Consider the following 22,345-nt stretch of genomic DNA (forward strand, 5'->3'; position numbering starts at 1 on the left):
CTCAGTCAGAGGGCAAATTCAGCAGGGACATGATGTGGCTTCGCGTTACCCCCAAAGCCTCTCTCTAGACACCAGTTTTCACAGCTGGCATGTGCCAGGGTGTGAAACCCATAGAGGGTGACCATCCTAAAATCGGTGACGTGGATCCTCTACAGCAAGGAAGAACAACTTCTCTGACCTTGACTGAGGAGACACTCATCTCCTGAGCTCTCCTGGTGCTCTACAGACAGACACAGACCATACCATACCCGGAGTCCATGACCAGATCCTGTTAGCAACAGCTTCTTCCTTGCTGTGAGAAGGAAAGGAAATCTCTAAATCTGGCAGAGCTTCTCCTGCAACCATAGGCAAAGAAAACCATGTGCAATCCTGCACACATTTTCATCTGGTTTCTTCTCTGACAGAAACAGCACTAGGAGCAATATATTTTTATCTCTATCTGGGTCTCCTGCTTGCCAAGTGATGAATGCAATGCAATGACAGGTTTTACCAAGAAAGCTTCCTTGCCTGCAGAGGGATTAGCATGGATCAGAGGATCAGCATGAAGCCTGAGGCCTCCTGGTTATAGCCCTAAGGGGTCTCTGTATGGTCCCCTAACACAGTTGCATTCAGCAGTCTGGGGGTGCCATCCCCTTTCCAGCTGCATACCTTGGAGTTGAGATCTCGGTGGTAGATGTTCTTGGAGTGCAGGTAGATCATGCCTCTAGTGATATCAGAAGCTAAGTCCACTTTTTCCTTCCATGTCAAAGCAATGTCTTTGCTGGCCAGGAGCTCCTCCAGGCAACCCCCATTCACGTACTGTGAACAGAGACAAAACACAGGTGGCTGTGCAGCCAGGCACAGGTTCCCCTGGAGCTTCCCGGGTGCTGAACCCTCCCTCGCCAACCCAGGACCCATCCTTTGGGATGGAGGTTGGGAATGCCACTGCATGCAGGAGCCCCTGTGCTTGTATGGTGCAAATACCACTCCTGGCACACCAAGTCACTGCCGATCTCCGGGCTCTGCCCCACTGCAGGGATGGCTGTATAAGCCAGCCGTGGTCCTCACTCCCAGACAGTGTACTAGAGGCAAAAAGCCTGGCAGCAGCTCAGTCAACACCTTCTGCCCCCACAGCGTAGGAACAAGGTGAGACCTCCCTGGTACCAGCCCAGGCTTTTCCATTAGGCCACACCACCATTCCAGAGACACCCTGGAGGTCCTGCCACTCCTCATCTACTTTACTTTCTACTCCTACCCTCCATCCCTGGCTCCTCCTCTCCCCACAAGCTGGCCCGTTCTGGCCCTTTGGTGGTACCAAGCCAACCTGAAACACTTTTTGGCTGACCTGCCTGAATCTCATGGCCCTGCAGTGACTGTACCCCACTCCAGCTGTGATCAGTTGTTGGGCAGAAAGGACCAGAAGCCCCTCCAAGGCAATCTTGCTAGTCCAGAGCCATTCACAGGTATAGGAGTCGGAGAGGTGTAGATATGCAGTACAGGATCTCTGCCATCCTCCCTGCCAAAGAACCACAAGGTCCTTGCCTGCCCACAGCACACTTACAAGAAACCTTTACCTCCAGAATGGGGTACAGCTTGTCATCTTTCACGCATATCCCAAGATACCTAAGCAGAAGAACACACCAGGAAAAAAAATAGAAAAGAAGCCATCAAGATTCAGCTCAGTCCCCCACTGCAAAACTGCCTTAGAGACATAAAGCCAGCTCCAGCCCCCATCAGTGCCCACTGCTCAGGGCCAGAGGATGTGCCCACCTGACAATGTTGGGGTGGGACAGCTTCTGCAGCAGGCTGATCTCACGCACAATCACCTCTTGGTCCACATCGTTCTTGTAGATCTTCACCACCATCACTTTACAAGCAGCAGCCTGGGTCACCTGGAGCCAAGGTTGGAGCAGGACATCTCTTAGCTTCCAGAGGTCTGCCTGAATCTCATTTCCTGCTGCCCAGAGCTTTGCACAGTCGTTTGGACAAGTGCAAGGTGCTGTCTCTTCCACATAAGCTCCACTCCAGTGATGCCTGCCTGGGTGGTTGGGGACAGCTACGTCCCAACACATCACAACACTATTTCTCTGCCAAAATTTGTGTGTTCCTTGGGCTGGAGGAGTTTCTCAGCCCATACTGGGTTACCGCAGGGCTGACTTTCTCCCCTCCAATGCCTTACATTCAAAGTCCCTTCCCAACCACAGCCTGCCCCACATCTCCATCCCTTCTTCCTACCTGGGTCTGATCACTGCACAAGGCTGCCGGTCACACTCCTCATGCCCAGTTCCTCCTGCACCCCTGCCCACGGCAATCTCCCTTCCACCCAGGCTCTGCCAGACAGACACAACAAAAAAAGCAAAGAGCCAGCTCGACTCTCTCCTGCATCCCAGGACAGAGGTCCCGTGTCTGCTTCCAAGCCACATGCTGACCTGAATCTCTTGCTATGGATTACCATCAGACATTTAATTCCTAGGGCTTCCCCTGGGCAGGGATACTAGGAGCTAAAGAACAGAAAACAAATGCTCTTCCCCCATCCTACAACACTAAAGAGACTGAGCAGGCATTTTTAGGAGGACATCTGCTGTTCCCTGTGGAGGCACCAGGGTTGGGCAGTACCGACTGCAGGGGTTTCACGCAGGCTGCAGGACATGCAACGGTGCCTTGGCTGTCAGCCCTGACAGGACCATCCAGGGACCCTGCACTACAGCTCATGTTATCTGGGTTGATGATCCGAATAGCAGCTTCCAGACCACATCACAGAGCACTGTGGTACTTTAACATTCCATTCCTCAATTAACATCTGTTTTAAGGAGACTCATGTACTAAATGCAGCCCACGCTAATATCTTGACAGCTTCCCCAGGGCTAGCACAAAATCCAGCCATGAGTTTAATTTTCTCTCATTTTGAGGTTTGTGGGGTTTTGTTTGCTTGTTTTAAGGGAAAAATAGTTTAGACACAGCATGAGCTGGCTTAAGAGCATCACTCTGAGTCCCAAAGCATCACCCATTGCTCTCTGTGATGGTCACTTTATGGATAAGGTTACTAGCCCAGGTGAGGAGAGCAAAGAGCTGCATGTAAGACCTAGCTGGGCTGGAAGGAGAGAAAAGTTCATTATAACCAGGGTCATAAAACAGTCTTGGGAGCAACATGAACTGCTGCTTCCTTTCTAAAGGAACACAACCTGATAGTCAATGTTATCACTGGAATAACTCTGCATTTCCACTCGAGCAGGTCATAAGGAAGCCAGGGCTCTGATACCCTCACCTGATGAGACTTCATAACCACAGACTGTGGGTCACTAATCAGACGTAACTGATTATGAACTGTAATTGAACAGATGTAAATATAAGAGATGCTATCAGTCATCTTTGTACAAAAATTGTGAGTGCCCTTATGTCCAGGACAGAGTACAGGGAGCAGCTGAAATCTGGAAGATCTGAAAAACTTTCAGAAGAGCTAATGCTGAGTTTCAGTGAGACCTATTAGCTCTGCACAAACTCTGGTGGAAACACTGAGCTTCCAGGTGAGGTTGCATGTCCCAGCTGGACACCAGCAGAGTTCACAAAAACTGCCTAGGCCAGTGGAGTCAGTGAGTGCTGGAGGGGTTCCTGTCCAGCCTGGTCTGGAGAAGAAAGGACTGAAAAGCAAGGGTAGGCCCACACCCAAAATAAAGTAGTGAGAGAGATGGGCAAAAGTAATGGGCTCAGAAGGCCTCTTCCAAGACAACAGGCTCTAAGACTTTGTTCTGGACAATCTGGAGTAGCCTGTGGTCTGCTCTGAATCACGTAAAGTCTCCTGCTTTGTCCTGGATTAGTGTGAGAACCAGGGAAGCACAGAGGGTCCTCCAAGGTATTCTTATTTCATGCTAATGAGCAATGAAGGGTGAAGATCTGGTGTCAGCCTTGAGTGGAGAAATAAAGGTAAAAATCTGGCTCTGGAAAGTTGCAGAAAGACAGCATCTGTTGGCAAAGAGCTTCAAAGGACCATCGCCAGTGATGCTTTGCAGCAGGAGTGCTGCTGTTCAGGTCTATGAGTCCACAGGGACTGGCTGACCCAAGAGGACAATGGGTCATCAGAGCACCCGGTTACAGTCATGCTCAAGTCCCCACAAACGACTGTCCTCATCCTTAATCCTCCTCTGCTGTCTTCTGACTATTTGACACATAGCATATCATTCAAACTTTTTTTTTTTTTACATTTCTTTTTTCTGCTTCTATTTCAAGGAATTATTTCATTTTCATTCAAGATGTGTGTCTCCAGCCTGCCTATTGCTGGAATTCCTCCTCCAGGGCAGGAGGAAAATGTCACACACAGAGGAAACAGCAACTGTTACTATGAAAATCTGCTAGCTAAAGGAAAGAGAAAGCGATTGCAGCAGCATGCTGTGTAGGTGGGGAAAACAATTACTAAAGGCAGGATGTGACAGGGAGAAGTATTTGTCATGTATTGCTCCAGTCTGCAAAGAACTGCCATAGAGCTTTGGCTAAAGATTCCCCTTGAACAGCTTTAGTGCACTGTCCCTGGACCTGAAGTTCACCCAAAGGCTTTATCACAACACCAAGCCCAGATACAGTAAAGTAATGTGTGTTTATCTGTCCGACTTGCATATTTTCTACAGTTCCATGGCCAAATCCTGTCAGCCTGGCTCCATTAGTTTCAGCCAGCCACATGTGCTTACAGCAGCCAGGGATCTCACCCAGAATATGTCAGAGTACTTCTCTGGCAGAAGCATCTTGTGCTGAGAAATGTGCAGTCATTATGTTTATCACAGGGCCAGTCAAGCTAAGGAGCTGAAGTCAATGGTGGAGTCAGGCCCAGTTTGTTTCCACTTGGTCTGTGTCACATCCCAACAACCAAAACCAGTGTCAGCAGCCATATTCTGGAGGGCTGCTGGGAGGAGAGATAAGGTGGGCAAACCTGTCCACTCTGCAAAGCAACAAGGCATCTGCTGTCAGAGATGAAGGCTGAGTCTCACTTCCTAATGCGATGCACCTCCTTTCACTTTGCTGTTCACAGAGCAGCGATCACTGAGGGCTGCAGGGAAAGATCCCCAGATCCCATCCACTCCCCCCAAATACGCAGTGGCACTCCCGGGCTGAGGAGCAGCATTGGATGGGGAGAAAAGCTAACAGCACCCCAGATCCTGTGCTTGCTCAGTGTTAAACAAACTCCCACACCAGTGGAGCTTGGTGCAGGGAATGACTCACAACAGCCCCAGTGAGAAAAGCAGTTTTGCTTTGGTGAGACACCATCCACATCATGCACTGGCTTGCAGGGAGCCATGGGTCTCCTGACATGAAGGCAGCAGAGGCAGAAGTGGACAGACCACCAGCCTGTCCCAACCTGACCCTGCCCCAGGTGCCCAGCATCACCGTGATACAGGGCAGCAGCTGGAGAAGGGTGACAGCACTGGTGTCTCCATGGAGTGTGTGTGGCAGGTATTCTGGGAGAAACACACACAATTTACTTTTACATTCTTTTTCTCTATATATTTTGCTACAGTTTTGACAACAAAACCTGCACAGAGCATAAATATCCTCTAATCTCATCCAATACGCAGTTTAGCTCCCTGACAAGCCTGTTGTATGACTAGATGACAGTAACAATGAACACTGATTGATCGAGTCCTCGCATCTCCTTTTTTGCTATGGAAGGGGAGATGTGCATCAAAGGCAATGTTCTAAGTGTGCTGAGGGGGGTGTTCCTTCCTCCCTCACCCCATTCAACCTGCCAGAGTAAGCTGGGAGGGATAAAGATAAGGAAATAAGCTCAGGGACTCAGGGATAGGTTCTTCAGGTGAGGCACCATCTACACAGCCTCAGCAGCTGCTCAGCGGGTTGTGGGCTGCCTGCATGTCAGTTTACCTTGTAGACTTTGGAGAAGAAGCCGCTGTCTATCAGCTCAGCATTGAAGTTTTCCCAGAACTCCAGCTTCCTGACAGCTGCGCGCAGCTTCTGCCAGCGGTCCACATGGTAGTAGGTGTCGGACGACTCACCGTAGTACTGCATGGGGCTGGAGGACTCCGGTGCGGTCAGCCCTGCCTCACATATCACGGAGCAGCAGCTAAAACACAGTGTATTTCACAGTGAACCAACAGTGGTACTTGGACATGAAACAAATACCTGCTCTAGAGACCGGGCCTGGACAAAGCCTCAGGAACAGAGGGAAAGGACACGAGGCACCGAGATGATGCACCCTGCAGCACACGTTGCACTGGGAAGCACCCATGGGCACTGTCTCCTGGATAAGTCGTCCTGGACTTAGGCCTGCCTTACGCAGGTTGTATTTGGACTTCTTTAAACTAGGGCTTAAAAATGTCAAATTAGCATATATTCACTTATACCTTCCAAAGGTTTGCCATAGATAGGATGCATTACCATCAACACATGATAGTGCAGCCCAGGAGAAGTCCCAGGGACTTGGTCTTCCTCAGCTAGATGTTGGGTTAAAAGCCACTGTGTCTAAATTGCGCTTTTAGCATAGGTCATGCACCACATACTAATGCCACATCCATTACCCCAGAGCTCCAGGCAGGGCTTAGCTACTATTGCAGACAGAGGGTCATGGCTTGAGTGTGCTAGCAGGAAACACTCGATCTTAAAAGGGTCCTCTCTTGGCTGGTGCCTACAGTTCATTATAAGACCTAAAGAATCACAGAACAAGGAAATGACCCAGCACCCTCCTGTGTATCCCAAATTTGACTCCAAGCCCCACATGCCTCTGCTAAATTGTTTTCCTTTTCCACTGCTCTGACTCTCACGCTTCCCTCTCCAGTCCCCTCCTTTTCTTCCCCTTTCTGCCTTTTATAGCACCAGGCTCATACTCCTCCAAAGTCATATGCCATCCTTCCTCTTCTCCTGCATCACTTGCCTCTAGTTACTTCCAAAAATGCAGGGGAGGCAAATCCAGTGGAAAATGGCCTCCTGACATCCTAAGCAAGTTGAATAAGGCACCTACTTCTGGGTAATTGTGAACAACTGTTGGTATGCTACAAAGCTGTCTGAGCACCTTCCACTTACAGCATGCACTCAGATTCCTGGCCGCCCCAGCGAGCTGCTTTGCTAGACTGTAACCAGATGAGACAACGGTCAACAAAGGACAATTCTTCAGTGCTTCCATATGAAGCAAAGGTAAGCTCTGCCCTCCATAAGTTTCTGTCCTAGGTCTTGCACAAAACAAGGAGCTGTATCAGCATCCCTTGATTCTGTGGATTATTTCATGGTTACTTTGCTTCTACAGGGTGAGGCAAAATCTGCACTGAGATATGCACAAAGTGTTTACACGGGCCACCTCATCCACCCATAGTCCAGCTAAGATCTAAAGAGAGAGCTGCCAAATGGGAGCAGACAGATGTGGTGGCAGGACTAAGCAGGGCAGGAATTCAGGAAGAGCTGAGGGCTGGGACATGGGGCAGGCAAGCAGACAGTACCGAGCTGGGCAGGGTTCCCTCACCGAAACAGGAGGCAAGACCCAGGCTGAGACTCAGAGAGCTGCAACTCAGGTGAAAAAAACAGCACAAACTTCTGAAAGCAGCCGGACCCCAAAGTTGCCACCATAGGACGGTCCCACACAGACTGCAGGAATCCAGTCCCAGCAAAATCAAAATGACACCTGGGATCCTACCTGACTGCATGGCAAATGCCTGCAGGACCAAAGCCCCAGAACTGCTCCTGAACAGGGCACCTGTGACCCAGGCACAGGCACGACAGGTCCCCTTGGGCAAAGCACGCTGCCTGGGGCTGCCTCTTCTACAGGGAATGGTTTCCTTTTCAGAAGCCTCTCTGTTCAGTGCTTTTCCCATGTACCATCTCCTCTTGCCATGACCTAGTTCGCCAATTGCCTCTTTGTCCAGTGAAGAATCCCTGCAACGTCCCCACCACGCCGGGAACAGCCCCTCGCCACTATGCTGCTGAGTGGGAGCCGACTCTTTATTTTCTTCTTATAAATGCATCTGTTTGTCCCCACATTAGTGCTGACATGTAGGCCGGGGAAGAAAACAGCCTTTCAAAATGCCAAGCTTTATCTGAAGCTTTATTTGAAGGATTCCTAGAAGCTGGGGAGGGAGAGGGAGAAGGAGGGAGAAGGTGGGAGAAGGATGGGGATCAGGGAGGGTGGACTCAGGGGACAGCCCGCAGCCCCAGGCAGCAGGGCAGGGCACATCGTCGTGTCACCAGCAAGGTTTAGAGCACCCAAAGATGTGCTTTTGTCTGAGCAGGGAAAGCACTGGGGCAGCTGCCCATATCCCCAGTGCTCCCAGCTTGAATTCACCCCACGGTGGGGAGACCATACTGGGGCACAGAAGGAGGCTTGTCCCCTGCAGGGAGAGGGGAGACGGAGTGGGAACCATGGTGCCACTGGTTTCCATCACCCTCTGGGGAAACTGCCCATGTCTCCAAGCTTTCAGCTGTGCCCGCAGCAAACAAGGAGCTCCCTCCGTACACAGCACCCAACATGCACCTTCCAGCTCCCCGTGGCAGCAAAGACCACTGAAGAAGCAGCTCACATTTCCTGTGATCAAGCCTGGGGAGCCGGGAAATGTTTGGATGCTGTGAGATGTCACTGCAGGGAACTCACTCCTTGCCAGATTAAAAATATGAAATTAGCTGTCATTTCGAAAAGCAGATCTGAGACACCATCTTCCTCTGGACTTTCCTCATCTGCAGACACCAGAGAAGAACCCACAAGCCCCAGGGAAGGGTTCAGCTCCCCAGCAGAGCTCACTGGGGCTGCTCATGCTTGCTGCCATGCCATGGGCTTGGCAAGGCTCCCGCAGCTGCCAGGGCTGGCAGAGAGGCTTTGCATGCACCCTGTGAAAGCAATTGTGCAGCCAAAAGCATGTTTCCAGCCCCACCACCACAGCTGGCACCAGTCCAGGGAAGGGCCCAGCAGGAGCAGGCAAGCATCGGGGGGTTTATTCCCTCTGTTCAGCAATGCAGCACCCATGGCTCCCAAGTAAGCCACCACCCAGCCGGCAGACCAGCTCTCCCAGACCCATGCACAGCCAGACATGGCCCTGAGCATCTACCCAGGCCCAGGCTCTGCTGTGAGGATGCAAACCCCAGGCTTCAAATCCCTCTTCTAGACAGCAAATTTTCCTGCAAAAAGGGAACAATAGACTCTTCCTCCTCTTACCTGCCAGAGAGCCAATGTGCCACCCCTGCCACTGTTTCCAGGACTTCTCATCATCAGGAAAGCAGCTTCTCCCCAGCCTCCTCTTCCTCCTCTGCAGGAGGCTGGACTGGGCCCAGGGACTTCCCTGGGCCAGGAAGACCAGTGCCTGATGACTACCAGCTCTGTTCTGGGGAGCAGCATGTAAAAGCTTATCTGGTGCTTACTTTTGCCATGCAAAAACCTTCTGTGAGTGGGAGCGTTCTGTAAACAAAATATCTTTGCCAGGACAGTAGGCTTCCAGCACTGGGTGCCAGCACTGAGGTGCACAAATCGGGGCACCCACCCTCCTCGTGGAGGGGGGGGGTGTATGGGTGCATGCGTGCACAGATGTGCAGGATTTGGCCTTGGGCAGGTCAGGTATGGAAGGATGTTTAGAAATCTGTAGGTGCCTATCAACATTTTGTAAGCGGCTAGCACTGGGATTTACCTGTTGTGTTGCTGATAACTATCCTGACGCTTCACTGATGGCCAGTTGTTTACATCTCGTCATTAAATCAGTAAATCTCTTCAGTCCCCAAATGGTTTAAAACTCAGAAGTGGAGTGGTTTTCTCCTGCAGGACATGTGTTGGCTGGTCCCTACAGTCCTCTCCATCCTGCCCTACCTGCACTTGGCTCATGCAGAGGGAGGGATGAGTGCTCATCAGCTCCCAGGTGAAAATGCAAAGCAAATCCAGATAACAATGGTGACATTAGATGAGATCATCTGTCTAAGCCAGATGAAAAAAACACCTCAGAAGAGTTACTCAGCATTTATTTCTGTCAACAGAAATGGACTTTATTCCATTCTGGCTCTTTATAACAGACACCAGCAAACCTTCCTGTAGCATAAGGACAATGTAGTAGGTCAAGCAAAACCAAAATGGATTTGCTGACCCCTAAAAATAGGTCACCAGTATTTTTGAGTTCTTGACCACAAAAAAAAAAAAAAGAAAAAAGTATTTCTTGAATACTACCAGCCTGGGGTGGAGGCTAAAGACAGACCTCCTGCTGCCCAGCGAGAGGCTGGTTTCCCACAGATAAAAGTGACATTCACCAGTGTGAGGATATCGGGAACAGCCCTGCAGCCAATAGTTCCCAGCATCACCAGGGACCAGCTGGCTTTCTCTGGGTGCCATCATTACACAAGTTAGCAATTAGCTTTTCATAGGCATCCTTACACGAGAACATCTAGTCTAAGCTTTGCTGTTTCCCTCAAGTAACCCAAATATATTTGATCTCTCCAGCAAAAAGACAATTTTCTGTTGGGGGGGAATAAAACAGAATCAGGAAGGCAAATTCCTCTCTCACAGGAAGGCAAATGACAGTAAATTACACAGCAGGGATAAAGGGATACTTGCATTTCATTTGAGCATGAACACGTTTTTCATAAAATGCAATAAATAAATACAGCCAGGAAAGTAAGAATTAAAAAGCTCAGGGAAAGTTACTGGCAGGATAAATCGTTTTCACTCTGCAAATTCAAGTGCTTATTATGCTGCTGTCAACAAGGACACCTGCAAGCCACAGACCTGGTGGAAATCCTGCCCTCCTGGGAAGACATTATGCTCATGGGGCTGGGATCACACTCTGGATTGCAATCCCGGCTTTGATATAGCTGCTCTGATTTCAAACCTGTCCCTTGCCAGGTAAGAAACAAACCTTAGGAAAGATCTAAAATCTGGGAAATCTGCTTCCACAGGAGATTTAAACATAAAGGAAAGTAACAAGATGACCGATAGCTAAAGAATCCTTCTGCTGAGGGGAAAATGCCAAGTGACAGGGACAAGGGCATTATAAGATCCAGCAAATGGGAACTCAGATGATCCGAGACGACAGCCGGTCCCTGGCACAGGTAAGAATAGGTCTTTGCTATAACTGGCCAACATATGACATAAATCCCCTTTGAAATCTGAAATAGCTAAAAGACTCCACAGACGTTATGCTGAGGGAGGACCTAAGCATTGGAAACCTGATCGGGACACAGTCTTGATCCCACCTAACTTATAAATGAAATTCACGTTATTCAGAAAGCAACCTAATCAAAAAGCATAAAGTTTCCAGGTGAAGATCTATGGCTGATGCTACCTGGGGGAGACAAGCTTTTAAGATCTTCTGGCCCTAGAAATCAGTATTTCCCCAAGGATTTCAAGGACGAGATTGTCTGTAACTTTAGCTTTAGCAACAAACATTTTTGAAGATAAGTCGAGAGGCAACTCCAACAACCTCAACGACCAAGTCCTCCAGCAACTGACTTGCTACTTCTTCACAAGACAAGACTACAGGGGAATGAAGACACAGCTGGCCCCCTCCTCATCCAAGAAGCCCTGATCTCTAGCTTCTTTGCACCCACACCCAGTGAATGGAGTCCCCCTTGAAATGGCTTTCACAAAACTCATAAAGACTCATCAGGCCAGGATGCATAAAGACATTTAGGCAGCTAAGATGCAATTTGGCCTCTAGCGGGGTTAAGAACAGTCAGGCACCTAAGACTTCCAAGAACTTGGCTGTTCTGCACTAAGTTTTGGGCAAGTTTAATCCAACCACCTGTGAAGGTCTCTGTGCAGAGTCCTCCCTGGTAACACTCTCCATGCACAGGATGTGCCACAGCACTGCCTGCCTGATGGGAAGTTAGTAGGTGTTTTGAAGGAAGAGAGAGAAGATAAGAACAAGTGAAAACACACTCTCTGGAGCAGTCAGCAGAGAAGGCTTCAAGTAGGCTTGCCTTTCAAAATGGATGATGATCGCCAAGGCACCCTGATTCCTTTGAGATGAAAAGGTACAGAAAAACATAGAAAAAAACCCAGCTGTAACAACTCAGCAGTCACAAGCCTAGTCCCACACATTTACTCTCTATCACTGCTCCCTTTGCTGCTCTCCTCGTGCATTTTCTCTGATTTTTATTTTAAATCTGAAGACTCATGGTACAAGACACCTAATGGATGTCATATGGCACTTATTTCACCAGCATATATAAACTTCATTTCCCCCTGATATTTAATTGACTCCATACAAACAAAAAAGCAGAGCAGGGCACATGGATTAAAGGAAGCTCAGTGTGTGGGAACTGTCAAGCATTTTAGCTGGGTACCGAACATCCCCAACACACCCTCTCCATCAAGAAAAATGCATTAGGATGAGAAAAGATATCTTGATCTTACTGCTGAAATGTTTGAGGCATCATCTGATAGCAATTACTGTAACTTGCTTTTTATTACAGCTCAGAGATGAGGGCTGAAGGCTATGTAGGGACCTGGGAAGGAGGTGGGGGCCATACCATCAGGCAGCCCATGAAGGGCTGGGCTCCTTGCAAAGCCAAACGTGCTCCACAGCAGGTGAAAGCCATGCCCTTTATCCTTGGAGTTTCCAACCAAAACCCCAAAAATAAACCTCAAATCTCTGTGTTGTTCCCAGAAGACAAGAGACTATTTTTAGCTCAAGGATTGTTCTCGGTGCAGATGGCCGCAGTCCTAAACTAGAATAAAGTCTCAGGCTGTCTGCCACACTCTGCTGGCAGATGACCCCATAGTGAATGACCCTCTGTGTCCACCTCTCCTCAAATGCCAAAAAGCAGTAACAGCCCTTTGCTGGTTTCTTAAGACATTCTGATATCTCAGCAAGGAAAACCCCATCTGCAACAACCAGCATCGCTTCTCATCAGGTAGAACATGGTTTCCTGCCCCTCGGGTTCTCTCCTGCATGTCTTGTTTGGTGTCCCAAAGCTTTTGCTACCTCCTGTCCCTAAGAACTCATTGGGCTGGAGACGGCCAAGTGCTGTACTGCAGGTGCATGAGCAGCTCACCACAGCAGTAATATCTGGCACTAACAGTGCTTTATACGTTCAATAAACTGCTGGAGTGCTACATGGTCTTCGCCAGCTGTTTCTGAGCAACACAAAAGCTCCCCCACTGAGTTTCACACACAAGCTGTCACCACACCTGTCAAGTAGTTTTCCTCTTAAACCTGGTCTATCTTTTCAAACCACTGGACATCAGTCAGTTCCTGCTAGCTCTTATATTTAATGCATTAAACACCCACAAAAAAAACAATGAATGGAAACAGCACCAAATCCCCTGAAAGCACTTCATTTTGGGGATGCTTAGAGGGCATTAATAGAGCTTTGCACTTGGGGAGCCAGGTGGGAGGAATTTGGCTTTGCACATGGAAAACAATCAGAAAATGGCTCAAAGTCACAGAACTGCCCCAGCACCATTTCGGAGAGGACCCAGTGGACCCGAGACCCATGCTCCAGCCGTATCTCCATCCCTTAGATACAAGGGGATGAGTTGGGTGAAGAAGATAACTAATGGACACCCACCTCCTCTTGACTGCTGTATCTACTCTACTACTGTGGCATCCTCCAACACTGCAGTGCTGTCTGCTGTTGGGGACAGGGGCAGACTGCAGGCACCATGAAACTCTGCTCTTCTGAGGCTGTTCCTAGGAAAACACTAACCATGATAAACTTTTTAAGGTCTTTGAAATCTGCAGGTGGGCAGACACCAGAGTCACCACTGTGACCGTGCTGCTCCACGAGATTATTCATGTACAGCACAGAAAAATCCTGCAGAAGTAGCACAGCGCAGTGAGTAAGGACACCTAGGCTGCAGCCCCAGCCAGCATCTCCTTGGCATCACCCTTCCTCTTCCTTCCTCTTCTTGGCTTTTCTCAGCCATTCAGGATGGGGACCAGCTCTTAACCTGCACAGAGCTTGCAAAATGGGGCAAGTGCTACCAGAGCTAGAGGCTCATGAGGAACAGCTGTCCCAGAGACAACCGTTTCCCACCAGGTTGCTGCCCTGTTTCCACAGGAAAGCCACACTCTGCAGCATCCTGAGGCCAAGATGGGAGGTGGAAAGCCACAGACGTGGTGCAAGGGCATCCATGTCCCCAGGGCTGCACAAGGGGCTTTTGCACCAGGTGCAGCCAGACAGGGATGGAGAATCTGCTGTGCCCCTTCTCTGACTCCAAACAGCCTTTTAGCCCCACATCCACTTACAATACATCCCTTCCCACCACCTCTGGGACGCAGCAACACAGGATGGAAGGTGATACATTTTCCAGAGATCTCAGGGGCTTGATCAGTTTAAAGGAGAGCAAATCGACCCCTGGCTCATCAGACATGAAAAGCACTCATTGATCACCTGCATGTCCTATTCACTACTCTCAGGTGAGCAAAATTTCTCGCTTGAACTCCAGGGCTGCCCAAAGAGCACCACTATCACCATGGGCCCTCTTCTCATGCCGTAGCACCAAACACCAGCACAAGGCACTGCTCAACATTTAAATGGAGCACAAATCGGAACCAGAATAAGCTCTTCAAACTGCTCCATGCCATTCTTTGGCAGGTGCACAAACAGAGCAGAGGTTCCAGTTGAAACTAGAACACAAGAAACTACTGCAGCAGCTGTCCTGAAACAGGGAACCTGAAATAAGCCATGGTCCATTTGGGATCCTGTACATTGGGGCTGCCAGGAGGCTTGAAGTTACCAACTGAAGAGTGAGGCCTCTGTGTGTCAGGGCTTAGAGGTCATTACACTAACTGCAGAGGGGGGATGCTGCTCTGCCCTGCAGGGCTCAGGGGATGCTCAGAAGGGGTTCTTAATGGTGGGAGCACAGCCACGGGCACACCCATGTCTCCAGGGCAGAGGAAGTGAGCTGCATGATATGCTCTGACACTCAGCTGTGGGGACGGTGCCCAGCTGCCCCTGGCACCCACAAGGACCTGGCCAAGGTAGGACACACCCTGTGCAATGCCAGCAGTGCTGAGGACATCACAGGACACCCCAGGAGGTGGGATCAGTCTTTCTCAGGAAGTGCTGGTCTTTCTCCAGAAACTATTAAAACCACCAGGGAGATCCACTTGGACCAGGCACCTCACTTTCAGAGAACTAAACCTGGCAAGAGGTGACCCTGGGCCCCAAATACCCTCGAGGCTTTGGGCCTTAGTTTGCCCTTCTGCTGACAGCAGCCATCTGGGCAGAGAGAAACAGCAGGTGAGAGACACCTGAGGGAAACAACCTGAGAATTAAAACAAAGCAAATGCAGTCTTTAATTTAAGGGCCACTCCCGTTCTGGCAGAGGATGATCCCTTGGCTGAGGGAGGACAGCCTGCTGTCACTTCCCGCAGACTCAGCAGACACACTAGCCATATGCAAGAAGCATCAGCATGCAGGGAAAGCCAGAGAGTGGTGACAATGCCTTTTTAACTCAGGCTCACATCAATGAACAACCCACTGGATCTGGTCACAACAGAGGTATATTAAACAGCCTTGTTGTGTATGCCTCCCTCACTCCACCATGACAGCTAAACACCCTTGTCCTATGGCCCTTCTGTGTTCAGTGATACTTGGGCTCTGCTTTGGTTTTCAAGCTCTTCAAGATCTAAGACAAAAACGAGGCACCATCCTTCCGTTAAGCAGAAATCATTCATTGTACTTCCTTCCTAAAGAGACCACCTTTCCCCTCTCCACATTTGCAGGTCACAGTTCAAGGAAAAAGATAAGGCAAAAATCTGCTGAGAGGATGGAGGAAAGCTGCCCCGAGCCTCCTCATCCACGGGGAGCAGCTGCAGTGGTGAGCACACAAGCAGGCAACCCCCAGCTGACTGAATTTTAAAGCCTGTATAATTCAGCAGTGAATTTGACTCATGCTTCCTAATCCTGCCTCCAGCGCAAGATGCATGTGCCTCCCTGAGGGAATGGCTCCAGTGTAACATTAATTAACTCTTGATCCACCATGAGAGGAAGGGCAAAGCTTCCCCTGGGCTGAGGTATGCCAAAATATCCACATTCCCCAGCCTTTCCAGTTCGGCTGCCTCCAGAGCAAAGGGGCAGTCACTCAGAACAAGGACTTTATAGGCCCCAAACTGCCCTCTGGACGTGCTTCTCTCCCTGCATCATTTACAGAAACATCTGGGGCACTATCCAGCTAATTCACAGCCTAATATTGCATTCCTCATAACCTCTCTGTGCCTCTGGGACAGTGTCTGTGCAGACTGGGAAGTCTGCACAAGGAGAAGATCCCGAGCCCTCACACTGCCACATTCACTCCAGTTCCTTTGCAGATTCACCACCGTGGTCAGAGCCACCCCTGTGCTGGGCAGGGCAGTGCAACGGGGATGAAGTGGTGGCGGGTCCCCAAGCAAGAGGCATCTTCGCAGCAGACCTGAATCCAGCAGAGGACACAGAGAGGCTGGTAAACCTGCTGTGAAACCTTGCTGATTCAGAGGGGTCATCCTGGGAAAAATTCTGCCCCTTGTAAGCTTAAGAAGCCCCCAGAATGTTTCCCTCTGCACATTTTCCACTCTCCAGCCAAAGCAGAACTGTAGTAAATATCCAGCAGATACAGCTGAAATCCAGTTAGAGCATCTCAGACATGACTTTTCCAAGCAGTGGAAAATTAATCACAGCAGTCCCATCAACTCCAGCTGGGTTGTCCCCAGTGCTGGAGTTATGGTCTTCACGAACTAAACAATTGATCTTTCCAGGCAGCTTAAAACAAATTAATGAAAGACAAATAATTTGGAGCAAATGTTCTCAACCTTTTATAGATATGGGGCAGAAACCCCTTATTTTCTGCTTGTTAGTCTTCTTCCTACAAAAAGCTAGAGCAAAATTATTTCAACGCATTTGGCATAGACTGCTGTGCTTTAAAGCTTTCTCAACATTGGAAAAACACATTTTCAGACGTGCTTTCACTGCATTATGCAGCTTGTGCACAGAAACAACCACCCCCTCTCACACTATACAGACAAAGTCAGGAGGTGACAAATCCTCTTAGATTCACCAGTACTGAAGAGGGCTCATTTCAGCCAGCCCATTTCTCAGTCTCTGCCACCCAAATCTTTCCAGGAGCTGGTATGACGGCCAATGCTGGCATGATGGCCAGCTGCACACCTCAGCTACCCTGGCTGCACCAACAGGCATGCAAGGAAAACACACTGGCTTCAAGACTCTGTGTTATATGAAATGTGACTAAGGCTCCAGGTCTCAGCTATGACAGAGGTTTTTGAGTTGCAAATACAGACACGTTACTTCACAATTTTCCCCCCTTCAACAGATTAATTCATGCTTAGAAAAAAAGCTACTTCAAGAAACAGCTGCTGACAGTGGGAGGCCAGCAAGGACCTCATGGGCACTGGGCCTTTCTATCCCATGTGTACACAGGGACTAAAACCACCGTAATCTACTGGCCAGAGGCTGCAGGAGATAAGTAGGCAAGAAATAATTTAAAAGCCCATGCTTTGAGATGGAGGTAACCAGATCCATCTCAGCAGGGCAGCCAAGTGCTTTCTCAGAAGTTCAGCATCTCCGCAGCACTTTTGGGCACAATGTCCCTGTCCTGCACTTGGCCCTCACCCCAGCCCACGCAGCAGGGCTGTGCAGATGCAGGGGAGACGGTACCTGCTCCAACAGCCTCCAGGATACGTCCGGTGAGACACAAGTCCTTCCAAGGGGAGCGAAGGAGGGCAAGCTCCAAATACCACCATGTCAGGGCAGGATTTGTCTGTCTGCCTTGGGGACAGTACCCCAAGCTCCATTTGCCTCAAGCATCCAGGACTGCTCTCCCATAACACCCTGCTCTCCCCCCTCTCCACTATGAGCCTTCCTCTCACCACCACCTGCTGTATCTAATCCACCACTGGCTTATTAAAAACTATATGAATTGTGTGAAGTTGAGCTTCAGCTGGCTGACAAGCTGCCCAGCTCTCCTGCACACCTCAGAAAGTCAGGTTACCCCCACCAGGGAAATCGATCAAGCATTTTCCCCCCATTAAATCAATTTCTCCATGTGATGCTACATAAACAAGCAGTATTTGCACAACAACACGAGTTATAAGAAGCTTCTCAAGGCAAGCAAGCTGTTTCCAAGAGCTCTGCGCACACCATCACAGCCACCTAATGCCAATGACACTGAATGCAGTAAAGTCTCTGTCCAGGGAACAGTTATCACTCAGCAGCTCCCAAAGGGCCAAGGAAAGAGAAATAGATTTGCATCTGAGATGAGCATTTTCTTATCAATATATCACAGCAGACTGAGCCCCTAAGGCAATCCCTAACAGATGGAAAAACTAAAGCTAAAACATAAGAAAAGCAAGTTAAGTGACTTGCCCAAGGCCATGTGATGAGCCAGTGTCAAGGTGAGATGTCAAGTCTGAGCTGTGAGGGGTGAGAAGGGCCCCCTTACCCCTCGGCTCACAGACCCAGCTCTGCTCATTTGCCTTCTGGGCTCCCATTTGCAGCTCAGCACAGAAGGTATACAGTGATTTGTATTGAATATCTCCCAATGCATGTTTTTCTTCTACTAATCCACCCAATAAAGCTTTTGAAACTAATAAATTTTTAGCCCCAGAAAGTACCTTGGCCAGAAGTTGCACAGCTCAGTAGCACACCCACTGCATGGGGAGCAAGAATCAGATCTGCTGAGACTGAACACCAGCCCAGGCTGCACCTCTGTCAGCATTGCCCACCACAGCAGGCTCTTCACATCCCCTAACATCGCTGCCGAGCCTTTAACCCGGCTCTGGCAGGGCAACAGTGTGGCAAGCAAGCCTCCCCAGCTGGCGAGCTCATGCCCATAGTGGGTTTGTACTCTGCTATTTCCTCATTGTCCACTTCCACACCAAGGAGGGAGGGCAGTGGAGAGGAACCCCCAGCAGCAAACAAGCAGTTGAGGAGTAGGACACTGGTGAAGATGCAGTTCATGCAGCTTACCTCTCCCAGGACATCAAGGCCCATTCCCACCCCACTGTAACTCCAGTGACTTCAACAAACTTGCAGCAGTACAGAGCTGACCCACAGTATGCACGCTTTATCTAATTAGAGCTGTCACTGAGGACACGGGAGCACAGCACCAGCCAACCACTTGCTAAATAGCAGCAACACCACACTTCATGTTCAGTGGCAAAAGCCTTAACCTCTAGCCTTAAGCGCTCATGTTGAAGATCAGATGGGGCAGGAGCCAAAGCATTTGCCTTCAATGCTGAAAGTTGAAAGTTGCCTCAGAAACTGTGCTCCAAGTCCTTATGTAAGTCCTCATGGCCTTACTTTATGTAATTCCAGGCTGCTACTTTACATAAAGTTTTCATTTTAAAATCTGCCCTTAGGGGAGAAGATTATGCAAGACTTAATTTGAACAGTAAGACCCTGAAGTGTTTTCTTTAAAGGCCCCAATGTTTTAAACTCTGACTGCAGGAAGCCACTAGGCTTCCAGTCCCCAGCAGAAGAAAACCAGCTTCTGTGTGCACAAGGCAGACATGCAGCAGCTTTCTCCATACAGCAAGAAGCGTGGATGAGGCAGAAAAATCACAACTTCTGCCATAAGTGGGCTTCCTCCTTCATGCCCATGCTCTCCAGATAACTCCTGTGCCACTCCCCACGTGCAGGTACATTTGGCTGCAGCCTGAAGATATCAAACATACTCCTGAAAGCTTTGCCAGTTGGTGTAGAGAGGTGCTTTGGTTACAAGAGGACCTCCAGTTTCAGCCCATGAGCTTACACATTGCTTTGAGATCCTCTGAAACATCACTAGAAAGCACCAAACCTGACGATCACGGGTCTAATAATTTAAAAAGAAAATAACAACAGTGTATGAACAGCAAGCATCAGCAGTGGGGACTGCTGAGGAATTTACTGTGCAAGGAGGACCTTGCCTGGTGGACAAGCACAACAGGCATGCCGGAAACACAGCTGCCTCTCACCCCACACAGCCTCCCTACCGGGTGCAAGTAGCAACATTCCTGCAAAAGCGCCCGTTCCTGGTGGAGTAATATTCAACAGGAAAAGGACAAACAAATACATGCTAGGTACCCTGAGTGACTCAGCGGTGACTCCTGCCCATGGAAGGACCATGGGCCAGTCAAGGATTCTCCAGCGAGGTCCCTGCAGGACCCTGTGGGGCTCTCAGTGCTACCCGGTCCTCCCCACACTGATGGGCCCATCCCACGATGAGCTTATGTACCAGCTTCGCAGCCTGGTACATCCCTCAGCCTCACTGCTTGGGTCCAGCTTGGTTTTATATTCCTTCTCTGTTCAGGGACAGGAGCACTGTAACTCTTTCCTTGTGATTTATAACCATCCACATGCAGGTAGCTCTGCTTTGAACACTTCCGCTCCAGTTGGTGTCTGTTTGACCCCTGGAAGGTTTGTGCCATGCTGTGACTGACCTTGCATGATAACGGTAATCCTTTCACTACTCAGCACTGGCTTTTTACCATTTGTTTACCTCACAGCTTTACATACACTTTACATGCGGGTTTTACATAGCCTCCAACTCAGTTTTCCCTGTTGTCTGAGTGTTGTTTGGTTTGGGTTTTCTTTTTTAAAGAAAAACAAGATACATTTGGGATTGAAGCTGAAGGCAGGATCCTGCAGCTTGAGCATGCTCTCTCCTGGGTACTGTTTCTGCACTGGAATCACTGAACTTGGCAGGGAAATGGAAGAAAGAGCTGCTGGAGCTGCTGCGCTACAGATGTGGGAGAGTCCTGCCTGAGCTGCCCTGAGCTATTCCTTGCTGCTGCAGGGCCCTTGTTCATGGGGCTGCTAAGGGGTAGATCCATGTCTCCAAGCCAGGAACACCATGAAAGGGCAGGGGAAGAGGGACTTTTCTGCAAAGCAGAGACTGGGCTGAAAACACACCTCTCCTTCAGCAAGCCAGTCTGAGCCAGCATGTGCACAGTATGCGCAAGCAGCATCCAGAGCTGCATCAAAGGCAAACTACTTGCTTGGACATAGGGAAGGGTGACACAGAGCAACTGCCTGAGAACTCCACACCAAGCACAAACTATTTTTTCTCCCCCTTGGGATCTACCTTTTTCTTGCAGTCTTCCAAAAAGCCCAGAGCCCTTCTCTGAATTAAGACTAGGGACAGTGCTGGAGACATTGCTCTCTGTGGACCACCAAGCAGGTCCTGGGTGCAGCAGCTGGGAAACCACCTCTGGCCCTGCTCAGGACCAGCCCAGGCTAGGAGAACCGCTCCGTCCGGAAGCTGCTCCTCCTCGCCATCACTCTCAAGAACAGCTCTCCCCCATCCCCTGCCTGCTCAGCCGCTCCCGTCAGGAGGCACAAAGAGCAAAGGAGGCTCTCGGGGCTAGAATCAGCTCGGCCCCATCCCTTCAAGGAGGAGCAGGGCAGCCAGCAGGGCTTAATTAATACAACGGTGTCCCCTTACAGATCGCTCAAGTGCTCTGCGAGCGGCAGGGTCTCAGCGCCGCAGGTACCCGGCACGCCAGAGCTCCGCCGCAGCCAGTGCGGGCCCGGTACGGCGGCTGCGGGCGGTGCCGGCTCCCCACGCCCGGGGCTCCGCTCCCAGGGAAGAGAAGGAGAAGGGTCCGAGGGCGCTCGGGGATCGCGGCGGGGATGCCCCTTTTCCCGCGGGGTGCGGCCCGCCCTCTCCGGAGCTTCCCAGCGGCGACACGGCTTGACACGGCGCGGGGCCGCCCGGGCCTTGGCTCGGCGACCCCCGCCCGGCCCGAGCGCCGACCCACCTGCTCCGGCTCGGCCGCGATGGGTCCGGGTCCTGCAGGGCGCGCTTCCCTCGGCTCGGCTCGGCTCGGCTCGCCGGCGACGCGCCACCACCCGCGCGTGCACCGGCCCCCCTCCACAAGGAGGCATCGCCTCCTCAGAACACCCCCCTCCCACCCTCCGCAGCGCCCCCCGCCCCCGGCGCCGCAGCCACTCCCGGGACAAAGGGCTGCGGCTCCCGGGGCAGCGGCCCTCCCCGTCTGTCCCCGCCCAGCACACGGCATCTGCATCGCTGTGTCCAGCGGGCAGCTCTGCATCGGCTGCCCCACGGCGCTCCCCACGCCCAGCCTCCTCCGTGAAGCACAGCAAAGGCAACCCCAACCATCGGCGCTCCCGTCAGAAACTTACCTCTAGGTCAGGAACTTACTCCGCCGCACAGTGGGACCTCGGTTGGCCCGGTCAGATCCCCCCACCCTGCCCCTGGCAGCTCCCCAGAGCCTGCTGGCTCCTGGAGGATGGATGAGGGCTGCTCAGAGCAAAGGCAGTTCAAATGCCAGACATGCCACACGTGAACGTGCCTGTCTCACAAGGGCATCCAGGCAAGGACACCACCACTAGACCCCAGGCTATTAAATGGTGACAGGCAGTGGGACTTCCCAGTACTTGCGTGAAGACAGAAGAGCTCATACAACCCCATCCTGAGGAAAGAAACACTTTCTATTCCTGTCTCTGACAGTGGGCCATGTCTGCTCAC

At 50.5% G+C, this 22,345-nt stretch overlaps 1 protein-coding gene across 1 annotated transcript in view; it reads right to left on the reverse strand.

Moving 5' to 3' along the window:
* LOC142065821 (protein ELYS-like) overlaps positions 1–21,707 on the reverse strand; it is a 91,867-nt gene extending 70,160 nt beyond the window's left edge. The window contains exons 1-5 of the mRNA XM_075112494.1: positions 21,615–21,707; positions 5,845–6,043; positions 1,750–1,871; positions 1,554–1,602; positions 649–798 (exon numbers count right to left, since the gene is read on the reverse strand). Of these exons, the coding sequence (XP_074968595.1) occupies positions 649–798; positions 1,554–1,602; positions 1,750–1,871; positions 5,845–5,988 (465 nt within the window). The 5' untranslated portion in view covers positions 5,989–6,043; positions 21,615–21,707. The remainder of the gene's footprint in view (positions 1–648; positions 799–1,553; positions 1,603–1,749; positions 1,872–5,844; positions 6,044–21,614) is intronic.
* Between the last annotated feature and the right edge of the window lie 638 nt (positions 21,708–22,345).

The sequence above is a fragment of the Phalacrocorax aristotelis genome, chromosome 17 (genome assembly GCF_949628215.1).
Source record: "Phalacrocorax aristotelis chromosome 17, bGulAri2.1, whole genome shotgun sequence".
NCBI classification, from domain to species: Eukaryota; Metazoa; Chordata; class Aves; order Suliformes; family Phalacrocoracidae; genus Phalacrocorax; species Phalacrocorax aristotelis.